We start from the raw sequence: 22970 nt of genomic DNA on the forward strand, positions 1-22970 counted from the left end.
CGCTTTAGACTGCACTATCACAACCGTCTACTGCTTATATTGCAAAGTAGACACCTTAGAGTCCATAGTTTTTAGAGATTATGTTGCTGTACCTATTTTAATTTAGGAGCTTTACTAAAAACGTATACTAACACTTTTCGGAGTTTTGATGGCTAAAGAACTGCAACCGCCGGTATCGTTCCTTGGTAGATGGTTATCGTTGATTGTCCCGATCAAATCGTCCATTTGTAGGAGGAAAAGCTAAAAAGAATACCAGGTATAATATAAAAATTATATACATAATTCGCACAGAATTTTTCATTATTATCTACGTAGGTAGGGTACATAATTTACATGAAAATTATTTTCCTGTGTTTCTAAAGCAAGGTGTTGACTGAAGAGCATTTGTTCAAGGTGTTTGCAATTACAATCATGGATACCCACTTATCTATCTATATTTAAGGCCGATTCACACCAATTGCGTATGCAGCACATATACGTGACACGCGCGTAGTAACGCGCGTAGACTTGTAGACATAACTGCACGCATTACGTCTACGCGAACGTTCACGCCACGCAAGTGGTATGTCATGTTTCATACAGTTCCATACATTACAACGCAATAGTACGCGCTACGTCTACGCCTACGCGACGCTTACACGGCCTGTGTCAACGAGCTTACGCCTACGCGACGCTTACGCGGCCTGTGTGAACGAGCTGTTAGTCCTTTTATGTAAGTATGTCGCTATATGCCTTTTATGTCGCTGGCAAATAGTAGAATTTTGCGGTTTGTAGCGGTCTTCATCATTATTATCAACCGATAGACACCCACTGTTGGACATAGGTGTCTTGTAGGGACTTCCACTCGCCACGGTCTTGCGCCGCCTGAATCTAGCGGCTTCCTGCTCGTTTGATGTCGTCTGTCCACCTAGTGGGTTATCCAACGCTGTGCTTTCCGGTGCAAGGTTGCCCTTCTAGCTCCTTGGAACCCCAACATCTATCGGTTTTGCCAACTAGGTGAGGCGGGGGACACCCCGCACGCCACCGGTGCTGTCCCACACTGGGTAAGGCTGTGAGGGGCCTCACCCGATTGCCATGTCGACCTGTCGCGAAGTATATATTATGTGCCCTGTCCATTGCCACTTCAGCGTCGCAACCCGTTGAGCTGTGTTGTAAGGCTCGCTAGATTGTAACATTGGCGGTTTGTACAGATTAAAATACCCACCAGGTGGAATGGAACATTAGCACCATCGGCCACACCCTGTATCTCCTTGACGTAATAAGGGAAACGGCTCTTCATATTGGCCAGTGTCTTGTCATACGCATCCCGACCGGTATCCGTTTTGTATTCTTTCTCAAAGTCCCTCAGATTTTCATATGTAGCTATGAAATCTTTAATGATATATGAGAATGTACGACCCTGGAACAAAGAGGTTTAAGAACCTATCAAAATCATCATCATGATCAACACTCGCCAGCCCACTATGAGCATTGGTCTCCTCTCAGAAGGAGAAAAGCTTAGGCCGTAGTTTGCCACTGGGCCAAGTGCGATTGGTAGACTTCACACTCTTTGAGAAAATCCCCCGTTTCCCACAACGGAAAACATCAAAATAAGAACATGTAAAGATGTTTGAGAAAATTCGGTCAAGAGTCAGGGTTGCTACTTGCCGCACTTTAAAGTTTTAAATTCTAGCACGTTTTGCTGCTCTACTTTATTAGGTATTGAATTTGTTCTATTACAATCAGATAGGTCTAAATATAACTTGCTTGAATTTATAATTTATGAGCGCGGCAAGCTTGGATCTTGACTGAATCTTACTGACGATAGATTGAGATAATGATGTTCTAGTATTAAAGTTTACTTAAAGGTCTTCCCACGAGAATTCAGGGATAACACCAGTCAGATTGATAGACGCCAAGCGAAGTTTAGTTAAGCCCAGTTACCTATACTATGAATAATGCATATCTAACCACGATAATTTTATTAATTAACTTTTCAAATACGTACTTACGAGTTTTTGGCTGAAATCTATATAAACTCATTTTTAGCATCAAGACGTACTTGTAACTATCCGATTCCTAATTAATTAGTTGTTTACTTACCACATCATAACCGACATCGTAATGAGAGCCTTGAACGAATATCACAGGCACTGCTCGTCGCCTACCCAGCGGCTTTTCACATATTACTGTTCCTGAAAAAAAAAAATACTTATTTATACCAACTTATTTATGATTTTTATGATAGTGTTTTTACGTACACTTCAAGGTAATTTCTAAATAGGTACATATTGAAAATTGCGGAACCGGCAGAATTCGAATTTGTTAGTCGAGTTATGTAATTAAAAATGATTACTTTTGTTCACATATAGAATATGAATCATTTTAATATATATCTATAATTACGAATAGTGTCTTTCATATAAGTAAAAATACCGGAAAGGGATAAAAAACATGAGAGAAAATGAGATGGCTGGCGTTAGGACGCTTTATTAAATTTAACGACTTGGAGGCTATACATTTCTCAAAACTGGCATACCTATTGTTTACGAAAAAAATCTATGCTTTATTTACATTTTTTTTTATTGAGAAAATATTACAATAAAACTTAAAGCTAGCCTTATCTAATTACTATACAAATGATGCCCGCGTGGAATGGTGCCAAGAATACTGAGCCAGCCCTTCTGTCACCCGATGAGTCTATTAAACGCGGCCAAATGTCTCGTAAATTTTTTTTAGCACCAAGACTCCACGGCCCCAGGGTCTCCACGGCAAACGGAACCAAAAAGTAACTCTCAATAAGAGAGGCATACTTGCGCCTCTTGCCGTTTTCAGCCATTTCTGCTGCGGGTCCCGGTCTTGATACTGTCTCCCTGATATGACACGGGGCCAATGTGTCAACGCACGTTGCGTCCCACATTAGCGCCCGTCCCCGTTTCCAGGGAACCAGCGTCAATCCATCAGGTCTCTTGTTATCATCCCAACTAATCCCTGCCGGCTCAATGAGCGCAGGAACGTCTATGATTTATTGAAATTTATTTGCCAGATTATCCCCAGATAAGTACTTGTAAATTTTAATGAAATATTACAATAATTATTGTTAATTAGTATTACAATAATTAACTAAAATGCGTGAAGAACAAAGTTCTTACATTTACATTACTTAATATGTACCTACCTACATATTATATGTATGTATATTATTTTATTTAAAATCTGATAAAGAATAAATTGGTATACTTTTTTTTAAAGTTATTTTTTCGCACGATCTGAATTCGATGCCAAGCAACATACAAATTTTACAAAATTGTGATTTAATCAAAATTTTACAAAATGACTAGTTGACTTTTTAAGAGCACAGGTCAACTTCAAGGTAGTTGCGACAAACTGCCGCTTTTTATTTGTCCACACTTGCGAAATTGACTTTGCTGTTTCCCTTTTTACAGGTTAACCACTGAACCGGTTTTAATACAATTAGGCACCTAGGTAGTTTGCATCCTGGAAAAGGACGTAGGATATTTTAAGTCCCGGAAAATCAAAGAGTTCCCAAATGTTTTTTCAATCCTAAATCCACGCGAACGAAGTTGTGGGCATCAGATAGCTTAAGGTAAACATGTAAACATGTAAAAGGACACACTACCTACTCACTAACTAATCAACATACCTAATATAAGAAAGATACAGTTCAAACATGGCTGTTTGAGTTATATATAGTGATATAATTATATTATGCATATAGCCCTGTATGTCTATAAACTTATAATTTTCTCTATTTAAAAGAGATGATCCCCACTTATAAATGATTTTCAGAAATTCTTCTGAGCGAAGCTGAAATGGGTCAGCTAGTATTAATATTGACCTGCGTTAAAGTCCGTACTTAGTAATATAAATAGGAAATTGTGGCTGCCTGTCTATCAATCTACTAGCTTTTTACGGCCAAACTTTAATCAATTTTCAAGGGTAGGTACATCCTGGAGAAGGACATAGGCTTTTCATCCCTGAAAACCAAAGAATCCTCACGGGATTTTTAAATAATATAAATCAATTTAGAATAACGAAAAGTGTGTTTCTAATTATAATTATATTGTATTAATCCAAAACACCCAATAAGGAATATCCATAATGGTGAACACCAAAGAAACTAGTAAATATAGAAACGAGAAGACAATATTCAATGATAAAGGGCTTATATGTGTGAATTTATTTCGTAAAGGTGTTCTAAACATTGATCTTTAGTAATTCGTTCAATAATAAAGTGGAACAGAATTTTCTTCATAATTGTAGTACCTAATCATTTTTTATTTTTTGTGTAGAGCTCTCGTTTTGGTTCACATTTAAAATATCTACTGAAGTTGAATATGAGTAAAAGTTCCTAAATTCGCACTGAATTCACGCTAACTACAGAGTCTATTATTTTCTTTTAGGTCTTCACCATCCCCAAACGTGACCGTCTTGTAATACGTTTAATAATAGACACTATTTTTTAAAACGTATTTTTTAAAGCTCATTCGCACGAGAGCTTTTTTAACGTCCGTTATCAAATCGAACAAATGCATTCCCAAGTATCTGTTCACACGTCAACGCTTTTTTAACGCGCACTTTGTATTATCAGCGCAACGCCAGGTTTTAACGCAACGCTTTTTTAACGCTCGTGCGAATAAGGGCTAAATGTTGCCAAAAGTCGTCGATTTGTCGAGAAAAGTATTTACTGGTGTATTCTAAATTCAATTTACTAAAACTGATTGTTTACTAAAAAAGGTTTATAAAATTTCCAACATGAATGCTCAAGCCAGTTGTCTGTGAAATATTTAATAGGTTGGGAACCAAACTCACAAAGCACAGGGCTTTCCAGTGATGAGTTAATCTCCTGGCTACGAACTGAGGCACTCGTTGAATTGACGCCATGGCTCAAGAGCTAATAATATTAGCAAATCTCTAACAAAAAAAGTTGAAAACGAACAAAAGCACTGAACAGTAATATTTACATAAACTACTTATCACTATAAAAATAATCACAGAGAAAAACAAACACTGTTACGTTTTTTCTGAGTGTTGTTTTAGATAATTTAATAACCACACTGCATACAATGAGAATTTGGAACATATTTTGTCACTTTAGTAGATTGAGCTCAGACTGCAGCTTATCCTTTTTAAACTTCACAAAAAAATCTTTCAATTATACAATTAATGTAGTTTTACGAGCATACAACTATGTAACCTCAGGGATCATAGCCACCAAGGATTGCTATGCTATTATTAAAAGTCTATTTTTCACCCCTTCACGAATAGCGGCGTGTGAATTACCAACCTTCCTTAAATTTTCATCATCAGTAAAGTTTATTTTCATCTATACAATACAAGCAGAAAAAAATTGAATTTATTATTTTGAAACATTAAAAAAAGTCGTTCACATTATGTATGAATTTGAATTTAGATATATGAAAATTCTCAATAAATACTAGCAAAAACGCTAATAGAAATAATACCTTCAGTAGGTAGCATGGTTATGTAATGTAGATCAATGTTTTAAATTATCACGATCTTGCCGTGATTCGTGACATCCGGATTACAATAGGCTATGGTATACTTATTTAGTCAAAAAGTAATACCTCTTATGTGTATGAGAGGAAGATGTAGATAAATATACATAATAAAATAGTAATAGCATAAGTATTGAAAATGTTTTGTGTTCCGTTCGGTACCTATAGCAAACACGGTTCAAACTATACCTATTTCCGAGCTAAGGTTAAACTAAACCTAAGATTATGAGACCTGGTTAAACGTTGAGGAAACGAAAGCAGAGTGCTTTCCTCAATGATTATTATTGGCACATTTTTGCTATTAAGAGAGTCACGTTTCAGGTAACTGGATAACTAATTACCAACTTTATATTTTTTTTTTTGGAGTGTGAATTTAGGTTTTTTTAAAATCCCGTGGGAACTCTGATTTTCCGAGATATAAGTAGCCTATGTCATCTCCGGGATACAAGCTTTTTCTTCATCAAAATCGTTGAAACAGAGGGGTCATGAAGTAGTATTCATACCGATAGACAGACACACTTTCGCATTTTAATATTAGAATGGATCACTTAAAAGCGTTTTAGAAAACTTAGAAGTCTATAGATCAAGACGCAACCGATTTTGTAGCACCACTTAGCTTAAAATTAGAATAAACTAGAGGATGTCCGCGACTTCGTCCGCGTGGATTTAGATTTTTATATTGTATAGTTCCTGTGAGAACTGTTTGATTTTCCGGGATAAAAAGTTGCCTATTTCGATTACAGGGACGCCAGCTACTTCAGTACCAAATCTTATACAAATCAGTTAAGTGGATGGGTTTTTAGGAATCCCGCGGGAACTCTTTAATTTTCCGGGATAAATGTAACCTATGTCCGTCCCAGGGATATAAGCTAACCCTGTACCAAATTTCGTCAGAATCGGTTACACTGTTGAGCCGTGAAAAGGTAGCAGACAGACAGACAGACACACTTTCGCATTTATAATATAATAATATAGTATATAAATATTAGGTATTTAATAATTATCGTGAAGAATGAAGACACCTTAATAAATTACGCATTTGATAATAGTCTAATATAATTTTTAGGTGATATAGTAGTGACGAATAGAGAGAAACGTCGAAATGCGCGTGAATGCGCGTCATTTTACTAGTATATTCTGGGTGGTTTGTGCGTTACCTTTGTGGAGATGACGCTTCGATTCGAATTTTATGCTCTGTGCCAATGTGACTTAATCCTAAGGCCTCATTCGCACGAGAGCTTTTTTAACGTCCTTTAAAAAAGCGTTCAAATAAAACAAATGCATTCCTAAGTATCGTTAACGTCAACGTTTACGTTTTTGACGTGCGTTAAAAAACGTTTTTTTAACGCACACTTTGTATTTTCAACGCAACTCCAGGTTTTAACGCAACGCTTTTTTAACGTTCGTGCGAATTAGGGCTAACTCTCACTTATTAGGATTTTTGGAGAGTAAATGACAAGACCTAGCGTTTCATAGCAGATTTCACTTTTTGATATCATGCTTCTCCAGGTTGTCGTAACCCTAAATTACAATTATTATTACACAGAGGTAATTTCAGATCATTTCTGCACTAATTAGTTGTACCTTCTATGAGTACAATTTGCACCGAACTCTCCCTAGTTAATACTGATTTATTGTTATTAATCACAATACTGCCTTGTTTTGTTTTACAAACAATAATGTTTACCTACCTCTATACTTTATGTTTTCTGATAGATGTTATTGTGAATCATTATTTTGAAGCTCTAAACATATTTTTAAGTAAGGTTAGTCTAATGGAGTTCTCTTGAAAGTTGTCCTACATAAAAATATAATTAAATTTTGGTTTTTGGTTTTACTTAATGAAATTTCCAAACCTACAATTTACTATGTGTTATCTGAGTAGGCTTTGGCGAAAGTAGTGGAAGTTTAAATGAAGGGCAGGAAACCTTGAACTTACCATCACGCTCCTTCATTTTGTTATCAAGGTCGAGTTATATTTTTATATTTTTTTTATTTTACCGCACTATTTGCCGTCTCTCGGCAAAGTCACGATTGAAACTGCGCGGTACTGATAATTCTCGGTGTATAATATAGTAAGCATAGTTACTGAATGCTCAAAAGTCTAACCACAATCGAGGATAAGCTGAAATATCGCGTTTGGAATTTCTAAATGATGTAAGTTGTATTTGGAAGAAGATACGTTAACTTTTCCGGATAATCAGTATCCTTTTTGGCATCCTATGTTTTATGTTTTCTTAGTAGGTACGTGATCAGGGTAAGTGTAAGTTAAGGTCAAGTTATATAAAACCGCCGAGATTGTAATTCATATTTTTTGCTTATGGTAGTTAATTAACTAAGTACTAGGTAATAGGTAAGTAGGTTATAGGTACCTATACACAAAGGCTTAAAGCATATCCTAATTTAAAATGTTAACGGCGTCAATTTGATACAAAACAATAATTTACTTAGTAAATTTTACGTGAATTTATTTTAATGTACCTACCTAGTACCTAGGTAATGAACTTTTAATTTTTGTACGCAGAGAATATTCAGAAATAGGTAGGTGCTATTATATCAGGCAGTTTTGAATATCTCATAAATTTTTAAGGCATGGAGGTATTAGGCTGGTTTTATAGTAAAACTGGTTCTTAGTCGTACAATATACCTACTTATTTATCTATTAATATATTTAAATTTTTAGTCGTTTATTTTATGTATTATGTTAATAATATTTAGGCAATCATAAAGAGTAGGTATTAATAGAAATTAGTGACCCAGATTAGACCTCAAAACAACCATTTTAATATTTTTCTATAAAATACTTATTGTATTAATAATTTCTTTAAAAAAAGTCTTACAAGCTTGTGAGGAAAACATCGCTTCGTATCACATATTATCATCATCATTATAATTAGATAACTGATTGTAGAAATTTAATATTTTTAACCCCCGACCCAAAAAGAGGAGTTTTATATGTTTGATGTGTGTATCTGTGTATCTGTCTGTGGCATCGTAGCTCCTAAACCAATGAACCGATTTTAATTTATTTTGTTTGAAAGGCGGCTTGATCGAGAGTGTTCTTAGCTATAATCCAAGAAAATCGGTTCAGCCGTTTGAAAGTTATCAGCTCTTTTCTAGTCACTGTAACCTTCACTTGTCGGGGGTGTTATAAATTTTTAATTTACACTTGTGTTTATGATTATCTACCTACCTACTTACATGTGTTATGTACATGGTTTATAACTTTAAAATATTATTAATTTCGTAAGGGTAACTTATCTATAATACTGAAAAATTATTTCCACAAAACTTGACAAGCGTGAATACACAAAAACAAAATTATCATACATAGCTGTTTTCCGATCAGGCCGTACATTTATGATTTAGTTAGTCATATCATGAAATAACCGGCTTTTGGTGGCGATAAATAATTTCTCATAATTAAACGGGCAAGGCACATCACGATATACCTAGAGATAAAAGTACCTACTTGAATTTATTAAAACTTTAAAGTGCGGCAACCTTGAAATTTTGATTGAGTATCCTTGGGAAACTTTTTTGCTCCTTAGGCTCCTTGCTCTCGATTGGTATCAAAATTATTCGGTTATTAGAAACTAGAGCATGCCCGCGACTTCGTCTGCATGGATTTAGGTTTTTTAAGATCCCGTGGGAACTGTTTGATTTTCCGGGATAAAAAGTAGCCTATCCGTCCCCGGGATATAAGCTAACCCTGTACCAAATTTCGTCAGAATCTGTTGGGCCGTGAAAAGGTAACAGACAGACAGACAGACAGACAGATAGACAGACAGACACACTTTCGCATTTATAATATTAGTATGGATATGGATGGTTGGATATGCAAACTTTACAGAGTGTGGCAACCTTGACCCTTGAAGTGTTTTCCTCAGACAATCCTACATTTATAGTGCCTTATGATTCCTGCTATCGATTAGTGTATAATTCGTTTGTTTAAGTACCTATCAGATGGCGAAGAAACTTAAAAAGGTAGCCTTGAACTTCATTATTGTTCATTATGCGACATATGATAGTTTATATATTCATGAAAATACCTTTGATCTAGTTATCAGATGGGTGAAGGCCGATCTTATCTCTTTGTACTAACACGCCCTCCCGTCGATCTACTGATCTCATAATCATCATTTAATTAGGTTGCAATTACCTATCGAGTACTGAATTAATTCAAAATAACACGGTCGTTCGTCCTTTCTGCGATTTAAGTAGTCGGATTAATCGAAAAAACTACTGCTTGCTAAAAATTTTAACCGTCTTCAGATTTGAATGGTCATTGGGGATCCGAATTTAGCTTTTTTCTTTCATTCATGCCTTGGATAGACAGCACGAGTCCAATTGTTAAATAACAGTTTCATCTAACATGTTTCTACTAATACGGGTTTATTTACTGTAACCTTAATCTATCGAAAACTGACCATCATCATCACCATCATCATCATTATCAACAGATAGACGTCCACGGCTGGACGTAAGCATCTTGTAGGGACTTCCACACGCCTAGGGTCCTAGGGTCTTGCGCCGCCCGAATCCAGCGGCACCTTATGACCCGTTTGATATCGTCTATTCAGAGGGTTTTCAAACGCTGCGCTTTCCGGTGCGGGATTATCATTCTAGCACCCTGGGACCCCAACATCTATGGGTTTTTTGAACTTTTTGCCCTGCTCATTGCCACTTCAGCTTCGCAACCCGTTGATCTATGTCAGTCACTCTAGTTCCGCTATTGATCTCCTCATTTTTGATTTGACCACGTAGCTCGGCTGGACAGCGTTTGGGAAGTTCAAATGTCTTCTTGCCCAAAATTTTTTAGTGCTTCAAGACCAAAGTCTTCAAACAGTGCGCATTGCCAGTGATGACATATGGATCCGAGACAGGGTCACTAATTATGGACCTCATAAGAAAGCTCAGAGTCACTCAGAGGGCGATGGAAACAGCTATTTTTTTTCTTAAAGCTTGGAGCTTCACTGTGTGACCGAAAACTGATTCGCCGACAAAATATATCAAAATACACACGGTAAATCTTGCTGGAGGAACGTAGTAGGTAGAATGGTAGGTAGCTAAGATTTTTTTGTGTCAAGAAAAAAATTGAAAAAAGTAGATTTTTCTATAAATTAATCTGGGTTAAAGAAATCATTATCAATTTAATTAAAACTGATTTATTACCTACCAGGTAAACGCTACATCGTAAATTCAACCTGCAGATCATAGATATTGTTGAATTGAAAATAAAAATACTTACTGTAATAGATAATAATAATAAGTTATAGTTATTAATAGTTTTGAAAGGAGTGATAGAATATTCAGTAGATTCTGCTTTAGGAACCGATGCATTGCCTCTTTATTTTTTATTTTTTAGTACTTGACATTACTTTAAATAGAAGAGGTTGTGCCACGCACTAGATCCGAATTTCGTTTAGCGGCTTCGGGTGCAGTGCATAAAGAGTCCAAGGGCGTTTGTGTAATCATTCGTATTCTATTCGTTTTCGTAATTCATGAAAATCGAATTCGTGAAATTTTGACGGATACCGTCAAAATACGAATGAGTGCACACGCGTATGTGCGTTTTGTATTACGGCCACTTCGGATCGTATTCACGTATTTATATACGTGATTTTTTTACATTGAGTCGTATTTTCACGAATCACGAAAACCAACCAAATACGAATGAGTGCAGAAACGCTCTTAGTCGAGTTTCATAATCACATAGCTACCTACCATTATGGATGGAATAGAGAGAGAAAATTTCGTATGCAAACGCAACATGCGTCACTTGCGTGTGAAATTAAATTTATAACCAGTTACCACGTGCCTGCGCTAAAATTGTTTGACCAAAAAAATTGAAAAATATGTAATTCGCACAAAATATTATCATAATCATCATCATCATAAAATAAGCTACTAGAGTTCTGAACGCGCCCAGGTCTGAGAAGAGCCCTCAACAAACTCAGCCGGGTATTTTTTACTATCACCACTTCACAAAAGTTAGGTTATGCCATAGTTAGGGTTGCCAACTCTCCCGGAATTCCGGGATTCTCCCGGAAAAAAGGCATTAGATTTTAAAATCTCCCGGCTCCAGGAACGCAGCTAAAATCTCCCGGATTGGCGAATGACCAGTAAGTGGCGACTGGCGAGGCGGGTGGGGATGCCATGTTCAGACACATAGGTACGCCCGGACCGGTCGGCGATTTCGCGCCTTCAAGTTGTGTAATCACAGCCAGATTTCCGAACGCATTTTGTATTGTAAATCTTGTATGCGAATCCGAATACTGTTTTTGTTCCTGTTAGTCTAAATAAAGTGTATTGCTGGATTCGGAAAGATCAACGCAGAAAAACACTACCGAAAAAGAGAAAAGTTAAATTTCATAGTAGCTTTGATTTGAACTGGTTGAACGTCAAATATTATAACGAAAACGAAAATATAACTTTAAATAAAACATTCTTTTTTTCATAAAGTTTTTTTTTTCCTCCCGGATTTCTGATCAACTGAGTTGGCAACCCTAGCCATAGTCCGCCAGGCTGGCCAATTGCGGATTTAATATTACACCGTTGAGAACATTATGATGAGAGCATTCAAGTTGGAAGGCTTTTTCCATACAACAGGGATAATTAAGTAAATATCCGTGCCCCGTGCGTGCCTGGGATCGAGACCCAGACCTGCCAATTAAGAAGCCGAAGTCGTAACTACTAGGCCATCACCTATCATCATATAATCATACCACCACCACCACCATCATATCATTTTTATTGACACACTAGCTTATGCCCGACACCTCGTCAGCGGAGACTTCACTAATTTCAAACCCCTATTTTACCCCTTAGGGGTTGAATTTTCAAAAATACTTTCTTAGCAGATCTACATCATCATAGCTATATTAATCCACTGAACATACTAGACCTATCACCACTGTTTGACAGCTAGAGTGTGATGATCACAATCACTAACTAGATTAACGCATACCTACTCCCTTACAATTGGCTGAATGCACTGTTGTAACGACCATACTATAAATTCAGTGGTCTTATTAAATTAATATTTCTACCTATTTAAATAGCTTTAGATCGTAATCAAACCGACAAAAAGTTTTAAAATAATTATAATGCATAATAAATCAACTCGTACTGAGTTTCAGATGTTTAAAAATAGAATCAAATTTAAATAACTTCAAATATAGAATAGAATGACCTTTCACGACTTTATAACCCTGCATTTACACATTTGCAATCACACACAATAATAAAAATATGTAATACTACTTTGCTTATATCTTGAGCTGGAAAGGCCTGCACACAAGTTTTATGGGAAGCAACCCTAGCACGCTTCCCAATGCTTTCCACACAAACGTTATATTAGTTGAATATTGGTACTGGGTCTGTTGACAACTAAATTTTAGAGTTTTCGCATTCTCTTCTTACTAATGCATATGAAGAGGACAGACACAGTTTGACAGATTTAAATTTAATTTAGAGCTGTCAAACCTCGTGAGTTTAGCTGCCAGTCGCGAGCCTATTGTTTAAATTTATAGCGCGCACTAAAATTTAGAATCTTTAAATGTAAAATTCATGTTCTGTATTATTTTCAACAATATTAAAAGAAAGAGGACGCAGATACTCTAAATTTAGAATAGAGAAAGACAACAGAACTCAATGAAATTTAGCAGGTACCTACATTCATACGTTTTAAAAACAAATATCTGTGTCTGTAATTTGATTGAAGATTTCTGTAAAAGTATGTTTCAAATACACTGGCTCACATAATATTATTTGTATGTAACCACCTTATAAACTATAAGTAATATTGGCTTCAAATGATAGAAATATTTGTAACTAGATGATGCTCTTGACTTCGTCCGCGTGCATTTAATTTTTTAAATCCCGCGGCAACATTAGAATAAACAAGTGTAAATTAAAAATTTATAACACCCCCGACGATCCAAAGTATTTGAGTTTTCCAAAACATCATTTTCAAATAAATTATTATGTATGTAGGCAACGTCCATCTTGACAGCTTGACATTTGTCTATTGACATAATATTAAGAACCTAACGGTTATCTAACCTTCTTTTCTACAAGAAAACTAGAAAAGAGCTGATAACTCTTAAACGGCTGAACCAATTTTTTTAGATTATAGCTAAGAACACTCTCGATCAAGCCACCTTTCAAACAAAAAAAACTAAATTAAAATCGGTTCATTCGTTTAGGCGCTACGATGCCACAGACAGATACACAGATACACAGATACACAGATACACAGACACACAGATACACAGATACACACGTCAAACTTATAACACCCCTCTTTTTGGGTCGGAGGTTAAAAAATAGCCTATGTGCCTTTTTTTTGACAAAATGGGGTAAGAGGATAGGCTGTGAAAAGATAGCCGACAGACAGACACACTATCGCATTAATTATAATATCAGTAAGTATCACACTTATAATATTATAAAGGAGAAAGTTTGTATGTGTGTGTGTGTGTATGTTTGTTACTCCTTCACGCAAAAACTACTAGACGGATTCGGCTGAAATTTAGAATGGAGATAGATTATACCCTGGATTAGCACATAGGCTACTTTTTATCCCGGAAAATCAAAGAGTTCCCACGGGAATTTTAAAAAACCTACATCCACGCGAACGAAGTCGCGGGTATCTACACACTAGTGACCGCCCAGGTCGGTCTGTTTATTTATATATAATTAACAGTTCGTCCGTATGTCCCACGATTTCGTCCACGTGAATTTAGGTTTTAGTAATTCCGTGGAAATTCTTTGATTTTCTGAAGTGAAAGTAATCTATTTCTTTTCCCGGAATGCCAGTTATTTCTGCACCAAACTACGTCACAGTTCACGACAGTTAGGGAACTTCTAAAAACACTCCGAGGCTTCGACGTCGCTGGTAGGCGTCAAATGTTAGAACAAAAAAGCGTTGCGTTATAACCCGGCGTAGCACTGAAAATACAAAGTGCGCGTTATAAAACATTGAACAGTGATACTTGCTAATGCATTTGTTCCATTTGAACGCTTTTTTAACGGAAGTTAAAAAAGCTCTCGTGCGAATGAGGCCTAAGTAGTCCTATTTTTCTTTGATTTACGTCACCAAACGCAAATATTTTGACATATCGTTGTTTCAAAATCAAACCGAGAGTACCCTCACTTTTCAGTTCATTCTCATTTTGTCCAATCGTGAAAAGCTAACAGACAGACACAGTTTCGCATTTATAACATCAAGTACTACTTATTGTTCTTATGAATTGTAATAATAAATGCCTTTCATTTCCGCTCAGCAGCAGTAAACTGGTTCCATTTAATTCTGAATTCTAATGTATCCATTATATACATAAATTAGTAATAATATACTGTGCAGTCAAAATATTTTTTTTTATTCATGATATGTTCTAATGATTAATAAATTATAGGATGTTTCCTTTTTTCAAACCTCCCTTGAACCGTCTCAATGTAGCTGGATGTAACTGAGAAAATATAATATTATACTTACTTGTTTTATTCCAAAAATATGGGTAATACATATTCCTAAAAGACCGAGGTCGGCACGTGACATTTTTAATTACGGTAAGTACCTAGGTAACGTTTGCGTTACTTAATTTTTTTTAAAAAACACGCCTTTTTTTGACATTGAAAGTATAAAGTTTTGTAAAAGTTGTTTTGTTTTTTTGTCTGCCAATCTGCACTTGGTCAGCTTGGTAAATTATTATTGCCAAATATTTCCCGTTATGAGAGGAGAACTGTGTTCAGTAGTGAGCCGGCGATGGATTGATGATGATGATGATATTTTTGGTTTTTGAATTTATCTTTTTGTGCCCCCCAAGATTCATACGCACTGATTAAGTACTTAAGTAAGTAAGCACTACTTACTTAAGTAGTACGCATGCCGGGTAGCTGTACCCGGCATGCGTTCCAATGCCACATAAAGTAAAGTGTTACTTTGTACAGTTTATTTATTGAAGTGCTTTTTTTTTACACAATATTTTTGGTTTCTCCGCCTATGGTGCGTATATGAATAAGGAGACGGTATCCCGACGCGTAGCAAGCCACATAACAGTTGTCCATGTGAGATGCATCGATTTTCTAAGCTCAGAGTTCAGAACCTTACAGCATCATGATTGAGGACTTGGAGTTCATTAATGTATAGTCTATGCCCGATATTTTAAATATTATCTTACGTCTCACAGGAACGGGATAAAAAGTATCCTATGTCCGTCTCCTGGTTCTAAGCTACCTTCCCACCAATTTTCAGTCAAATTGGTTTAGCCGTTCTTGAGTTATAAATAGTGTAACTAACACGACTTTCTTTTATATATACCTACAAGAAATACCTACAAATTATGAGTTTGTAATAAGGTAGGTACTTAAGTACAATAATAATAATTAACTTTAAACAAGTGTTATATGTCTATATTGTATATGCCTTAAACCTTTTATGATTTGTATTATAAGGTCTATTTTTCAATAATAAAAAAAAACTACACGTGTTTTATAGGCAAGTAGGTAGTGAAGGCTTTATATTCGTGACTAACTGCCGCAGCCACAACAAACTATTATGTTGGTACTTACTGCCATTATAATGACATATTTAAAATCATTATCTACCTAAGATTATGATACCTACTTACTAGTTGACTAGTAGTTTAAAAAAATCTTGGGGCGACCCAAGGCCTTGTGTATTAAAATTTTTTTTGGCGCTCTAAAGGGGCGCCGCGTGTATGTCGGCGGGCGCCGGCACAGACGAAGTCCATACTTAATACATACATACTCGTACATAATAGTTTCCCTAACTTGTAAATAACTAGAAACTTGACATTGTCTAATCAGTGTAAAGCCAGACGAGAGAGAGAAAAAAAAAAGATTTTTTTAAAGTTCCGCATCTCCATAGAGAAAAAGGAACCCTCATAGGATCACTTTGTTGTCTGTCTGTCTGTCAAGACTCATCAAAGGTATCAAAATGTCTAGGGTACTTCCCGTTGACCTAGAATCAAGAAATTTGTCAAGTAGCAAAGCCTCAGAGCACAAGTGCCTAAATGAAAAAATCCGAAATCTATCACAAGAAAACTAAAAAGTATTATTCATTCATGCACGATGATACGGCACCCTTCTTGTGCGAGTTCGACTCGCACTTGACCGATTTTTAGGGTTCTGTACCTCAAAAGGAAAAACGGAACCCTTATAGGATCACTTTGTTGTCTGTCTGTATGTCAAGAAACCTATAAGGTACTTCCCGTTGACCTAGAATCATGAAATTTGGTAGGTAGGTAGGTCTTATAGCTGCACAAGTACAGGAATAAATCTAAAAACCGTGAATTTGTGGTTACATCATTAAAAAAAATATTAAAATGTGTTTAAATTTTCAAAATAAGATAACTATACCAAGTGGGATATCATATGAAAGGGCTTTACCTGTACATCCTAAAACAGATTTCTATTTATTTTTATGTATAATAGTTTTTGATTTATCATTTATTTTTATTTTATTTATTTTTATTTTTTATTTTTATGGAGACAAACAGTTTTAAAGATAAACAAAAGGTAGCACAAATACAAAGCACACACACCACAACAGTCTCCAACGAAAAGTTATCATAAAATTAAAACACACAATAGCCGGGTATAAGAAGGTACATAGGAAAAAACAGAAAATAGTTAAATTATATAAATAATAAAGCAAAAACAAAAACAAAAACGAAACAAAACTGACTAGTGAAGCTAGTCAGTTTTGGATATAATGTCCCTAATTGCAGATTTATATTTATGAGGAGAGAGATGAAAAATATCGTAATTTGAAAATTGCTGATTGAACTGGTTGCAACTTCTTCTAATAAATGTGTTGGTAGCATGTCTTGTCATCATGTAAAATGTTGGAAAAAATATCCGAGTACGGAACCCTCAGTGCGCGAGTCTGACTCGCACTTGGCCGGTTTTTTTATTTTTGCATTATTCCGGTTTCCCTTCGAAATAAATGTAAAGCTTGCGCTAGGGGTGGGTACGACAGTAGTCATAATCCGGGAGGCAGCGTTGCAAAGTACACGATCCTTTCATCCCTCACGCTTTCTATTGGAAGGTTTTTTTCGGGTAAACCTCGGAGAGAACGGATAAAACCTACTTTAGTTTCCGGTTTGTGCGGGTAGCTGGCGCGTAATCCCCCACTCTCAGCAGCTGACAAGTGATTTTATGTTTAATATATTGTAAAATATATAATAATTGAAAAATCTAGAGTTTTGAAATGTTATTTTTTCCGAAATCTTTCCAATTTATTCATACCCAGCTCCATCCAAACGCATACAAATTGGTTTGTTTTAATAATATAATTTTAACACAAAAACTCATAGGAATTATAACATCCTCCAAATTAATGCAACGCTGCTTCCCGGACTATGTATCAATAGTGCAACGGAAAGTGTTTAATTCATCCAAGGGATTTGAGCATCAACCTGTCAGACATCAGAATTCTCAAAAATTATATAAATAAGTAAAAAAAAATTATTAATAGAAAATTTCTTCAATTAAAATTCTTCTTACTACTTATAAAGAAAACTGGCTTTTCAATATGGCAAACAACGGTGGGCACATTATAATATGCTTTGTAGAAGTAATTTAGATATAATAAATTTCTTGCTTTTATGTAGAAACGTAAATAATTTATCATCATGTACGCCTCTGATAAGATTGCTTGAGCCAAGATATAACTATCTTCTTATGCAACACCTAAACTATTACCTTTACAATCTACATAGTATAAAACAAAGTCGCTTTCCCACCATCGCGCCGTCTGTGCCTCTGCAGTCTGCACGCTTAAATCTTGCAACCTAGGTACTCAACGGATGTTAATGCGGTTCTTATCAATAGAGTGATTCAAGAGGAAAGTTTACACGTATAGTTTAAAATTGTTTTGTGTTCATTTGTTGAAATATGACAATGTCGGACGAAATCAAGCTGAGTAAGAGCTTTCATCGAAAATGCTGTCTTACTGACACCACATCAGTACATTGCACCCGTGCGATGCCGGGGCGCGTCGCTAGTTGTATATATAAGATATGTATTTGGTTTCTTGAAAACGGCTTTATGGATTTATTTGGATGAAATGGATTCAGATATTATATTTGCTTTGCTAAGGAGAAATGCTTCAGGGAATTGCGCCAAATTTTACGTTCCGATTGAATATAAAGTAACAATACGTATGTATGTATGGATTATTTATTGTGATATTTATGACTCCATTAAACAATCTGTTTATTGTATTCAATGAGCCGTAAGTAAACTCAACGAATTTCTGAATATGTATATAAGTAGTTACCTACAAATTAATTGATAAAATGACTGTTAGACAGCTCAGTATGAAGATATAAAGTTTTGTAAACGTATATATCCAGAAACAAAATCGTTCAGGTACGAGATTGATTTTTTAAAGATAGGTATATGCAAGCATGCGTGGTAAAACACATTCTAGTTACGAGTTTATTAAAACAACGTGTTTATTAAAGTTTAAACTACCAACAAAATATTTCATTTCGGTTTACTGGATGGAAAATATTTCTTTGCAGTGGTGCGGATGAAGGGTTAAATTAATTAAGATTTATTTCAGATTCCCGCGACTTCATCTGCGTGAATTTACGTCTTTCAAAATCCCGCGCGAACTCTTTGATTTTCCGAGAAAAGGGTAGCCTATGTGTTTTTATTTTTATTTTTTATTTTTATTAATAAGGTTCGCTAGCGATTTTTACAAAAATGATCTTAAATTAAATAAAGTTAAATTACATGACGTTGTATGTAAAATCATTTTAAAGCAAACACTACATGCACATTCACACAATTAACATGGAACAGTTATATTAATCACATTAGTAAAATGATACAAAAAGTATCTAAAAACTTTCCGAATTAGTGAAAACATAAAATAAAATATTCAAGGTGTAATGGTAATTGAATAAATCTAAAACTATAATAAAGCAAAGTTAACCTAGGAGTAAGAATAGTAAAAAAAAAAAAAAAAATGTTGAAAAAATTGAAATTTCTGCCATTAATTAGTAGGTACACAGAGAACGTTTCTTAACACTATTAGTTTGATTGGTTGATTAAGTTACTATTAACTATTTTTCGAAACGTACCAGGTGGATTTATGTTGATATCGAGTGACTGACTGAATTTGTTACATAATTTACATAACCGAGGGAGAGTTGGCGCCGAAGACAGTTCGGGTGCGTGGAGGTACAAAAGGAGTAATAGCGTGACGGGGATATCTTTTAGGTGCTCTGAAATTGATTTTATTTAGTAAGCTAGGGCAGTCTAAGTTATTTCTCAGTAATTTATAGAAAAACATTAAATCTAGCAAATCTCTTCTTTGTTCTAGTGTCATCGTTAACCCCCGACCCAAAAAGAGGGGTGTTATAAGTTTGACGTGTGTATCTGTGTGTCTGTGTATCTGTGTATCTGTCTGTGGCATCGTAGCGCCTAAACGAATGAACCGATTATAATTTAGTTTTTTTTGTTTGAAAGGTGGCTTGATCGAGAGTGTTCTTAGCTATAATCTAAAAAAATTGGTTCAGCCGTTTAAGAGTTATCAGCTCTTTTCTAGTTTTCTTGTAGAAAAGAAGGTTACATAACCGTTAGGTTCATAATATTATGTCAATTGACAAATGTCAAGCTGTCAAGATGGACGTTGCCTACATACATAATAATTTATTTGAAAATGATGTTTTGGAAAACTCAAATACTTTGGATCGTCGGGGGTGTTATAAATTTTTAATTTACACTTGTTTTAAAATAAGTTAGTCTTTTTTTATAAGAAATTAATGTTTTGTCGATCTTCGCTGAGTATGATAGATGCCACATAAATCTTTTCTGGATACGCTCTAGCCTTAAATAGTGGGTTGCATAATGTGGACGCCAAACAATACTACAATATTCTAGTTGACTGCGGACAAGGCTATTGTAAAGTGTGATTTTCGTCTTAGGTTCTTTAAAAGTTCGACCTTGTCGCATAATAAATCCCAACAATTTTGAAGCTTTGTTCATTACATTTTCTATGTGGTTAAGATAGGTTAGTTTTCTATCTAATGTAACACCCAAGTCTCGTATTAGCTCAACTTCCTTGAGACTATTGCCATTCGAAATATATTGTGTTGGTATAATATTGATCTTTCGAGTGAATTTAATATGAAGACATTTATTAATATTAAGTTGCATACCATTAGATTCACACCAGGTTGTTAATCTATTTAGATCATTCTGTAGTAGAGTTGAATCATCCGGTGAATCAATTATTCTCATAAATCCAGGGTATAATCTATTTCCATTCCAAATTTCAGCCAAATCCGTCCAGTAGTTTTTGCGTGATTAAGTAACAAACATCCAAACATCCACACTTTCACATTTATATTATTAGTAGGATTAGGATATATTTGCTCTAATAGGCTATCTTTATCTATTATTTATGAAGCAATAGTACATAATATAATGAATCTTCTTTAATGAAAAAGTATAATGATCATCTTTCATCATTTATACAGATGTACCTACTTACAAACGTTTTAATAGGCATAATATATGTATTTAATTATTTGTATGGTGTGATTATAAGTAAAATTATTGCACCCTCTCGGAGCAATTATTACCCTTACCTACAGTTCAGACTTGTAATCTTTATACCTATCACACTTGCACGATAAATAACTGTATGGGTAGGTTCACATCTTAGGCGCTATAACGCTGAAGAACTTAATAAAGATTTGAAAACATTATGGTGAACTCTCAAGCACGCTAATTTCCTCACGATATATTTTTTCTTCACCATTAAAGCAAGCAATATTTTAATTGGGTAAAACGCACTTATTTAAATAATATAAAAATATTAGAATCCCGGATTCTACGAGTACCTCCAAACCTCCCGAAAATAAGATGAACGAGTCAACTTTGACCCTTCAATGCACTCAGGTACATGTTAATCAGTTTAGCTTTTAACATTCAAAAATCAATACGCACTCTCGCCGTTGTTTTGATGGCAGAGCTAATTCATCGTAGACAGGTTATACCTCACAAACTTTCAGCTTTTGTGATAAATAGGATCTACTTAAAATTCCATAATATACCTACGCTTTCGGGTCTTGATTTTTCAGCAAAATTTCCATAATGTAACTCTAGGGCAAAATAATTGAGTTAGGTAAAGATAGAAGATACCTGTAATGTATATACCTACCTGCCTCTTAACAAAGTATCTATTTCATGCGCGCTCTCGTGAAAATTTCCATAACCTCTCATAAAACACGGAAATAGGTCAATAATTGAGTTAAATACTACGAGATAAAGGTAGAAGGTACCTGTATAGTACCTGCCCCTTGACCCATATAAGAGGTAGGGTTTGGTATGCCTATGAACTAAGTCACTTTAATAAGCGTCATGATATTGAAACTTAACATAATTAAAGCTTAACTACGAAAAATTGAAATGAAGTCAATGCACAAATTATTTTCATAGAATTAATACACGTTGAGCAACCGTAGATAAATAATATTATTTAGGTATTTGTATATCTACAAAATAAAACTAAAAAGTAAATTCTACCCAAGTGTAAATTAAAAATTTATATCACCCCCGATAAGTGAAGGTCACAGTAACTAGAAATTGAGCTGATAACTTTCAAACGGCTGAACCGATCTTCTTGGATTATAGCTGAGAACACTTTCGATCAAGCCAAGGTGGCTTGATCGAAAGTGGCCATTGAAGGTGGCCAAACAAAAAAAAACTAAATTAAAATCGGTTCATTAGTTTAGGAGCTACGATGCCACAGACAGATACACAGATACACACGTCAAACTTATAACACCCCTCTTTTTGGGTCGGGGGTCAAAACGGGACATGCAAAACAAGATAAATAAATTTTCTCTATACGCTCTACACACATAATAATTACTAGCTGTGCCCGCGACTTCGTTCGCGTGGAATAGTGACTTTTCGGGCAGCGTGATTCTTTAAATTGACATAACTTTTTTATTTATGAACCGATTGACATGAAATAAACACTAAATGTTAAGTGAAGCTTACTACAATATATTAGTGAAAACCGTATCTAAATCGAATAAGCCGTTTCTGATATTAGCGTGCACAAACACACAGATAAACAGACAAACAGACAAAAAAAATTAATTACAATTTCGGGTTCGGCATCGATATCATAACAACCCCTGCTACTTTTTATTTATATAGTATTTCCATTGTACAGACACCACTTTTCTACAATTTGATTATATGTATAGAATGTGCTAAAATAGATTGCTCCTATCAATCCTATCAATGGCTTGTTACCTAAAGTTACGTAGAGCTCCCAGGGGAATTTCAAAATACCTAAACCCACATGGATCAAGTCGCAGTCTCATCAATTTTATACAGAGATAGCATCTCGAAAATGGACAAAGGCTACTTTTTAACCCGGAAATTTTA

At 35.2% G+C, this 22970-nt stretch overlaps 1 protein-coding gene across 3 annotated transcripts in view; it reads right to left on the reverse strand.

The window, feature by feature from the left end:
- Window positions 1-22970, reverse strand: part of LOC123880083 — an 81066-nt gene that overhangs the window by 5513 nt on the left and 52583 nt on the right. For 2 of the 3 annotated variants that reach the window (XM_045927990.1, XM_045927988.1), the window contains exons 2-4: window positions 2083-2174; window positions 1205-1399; window positions 133-240 (exon numbers count right to left, since the gene is read on the reverse strand). In XM_045927990.1, the coding sequence (XP_045783946.1) occupies window positions 133-240; window positions 1205-1399; window positions 2083-2174 (395 nt within the window). Of the gene's footprint in view, window positions 1-132; window positions 241-1204; window positions 1400-2082; window positions 2175-7458; window positions 7572-22970 lie in introns of those variants that run through there. The other variant, XM_045927989.1, reaches the window with a different exon arrangement.

The sequence above is a fragment of the Maniola jurtina genome, chromosome Z (genome assembly GCF_905333055.1).
Source record: "Maniola jurtina chromosome Z, ilManJurt1.1, whole genome shotgun sequence".
Classification (NCBI taxonomy): domain Eukaryota; kingdom Metazoa; phylum Arthropoda; class Insecta; order Lepidoptera; family Nymphalidae; genus Maniola; species Maniola jurtina.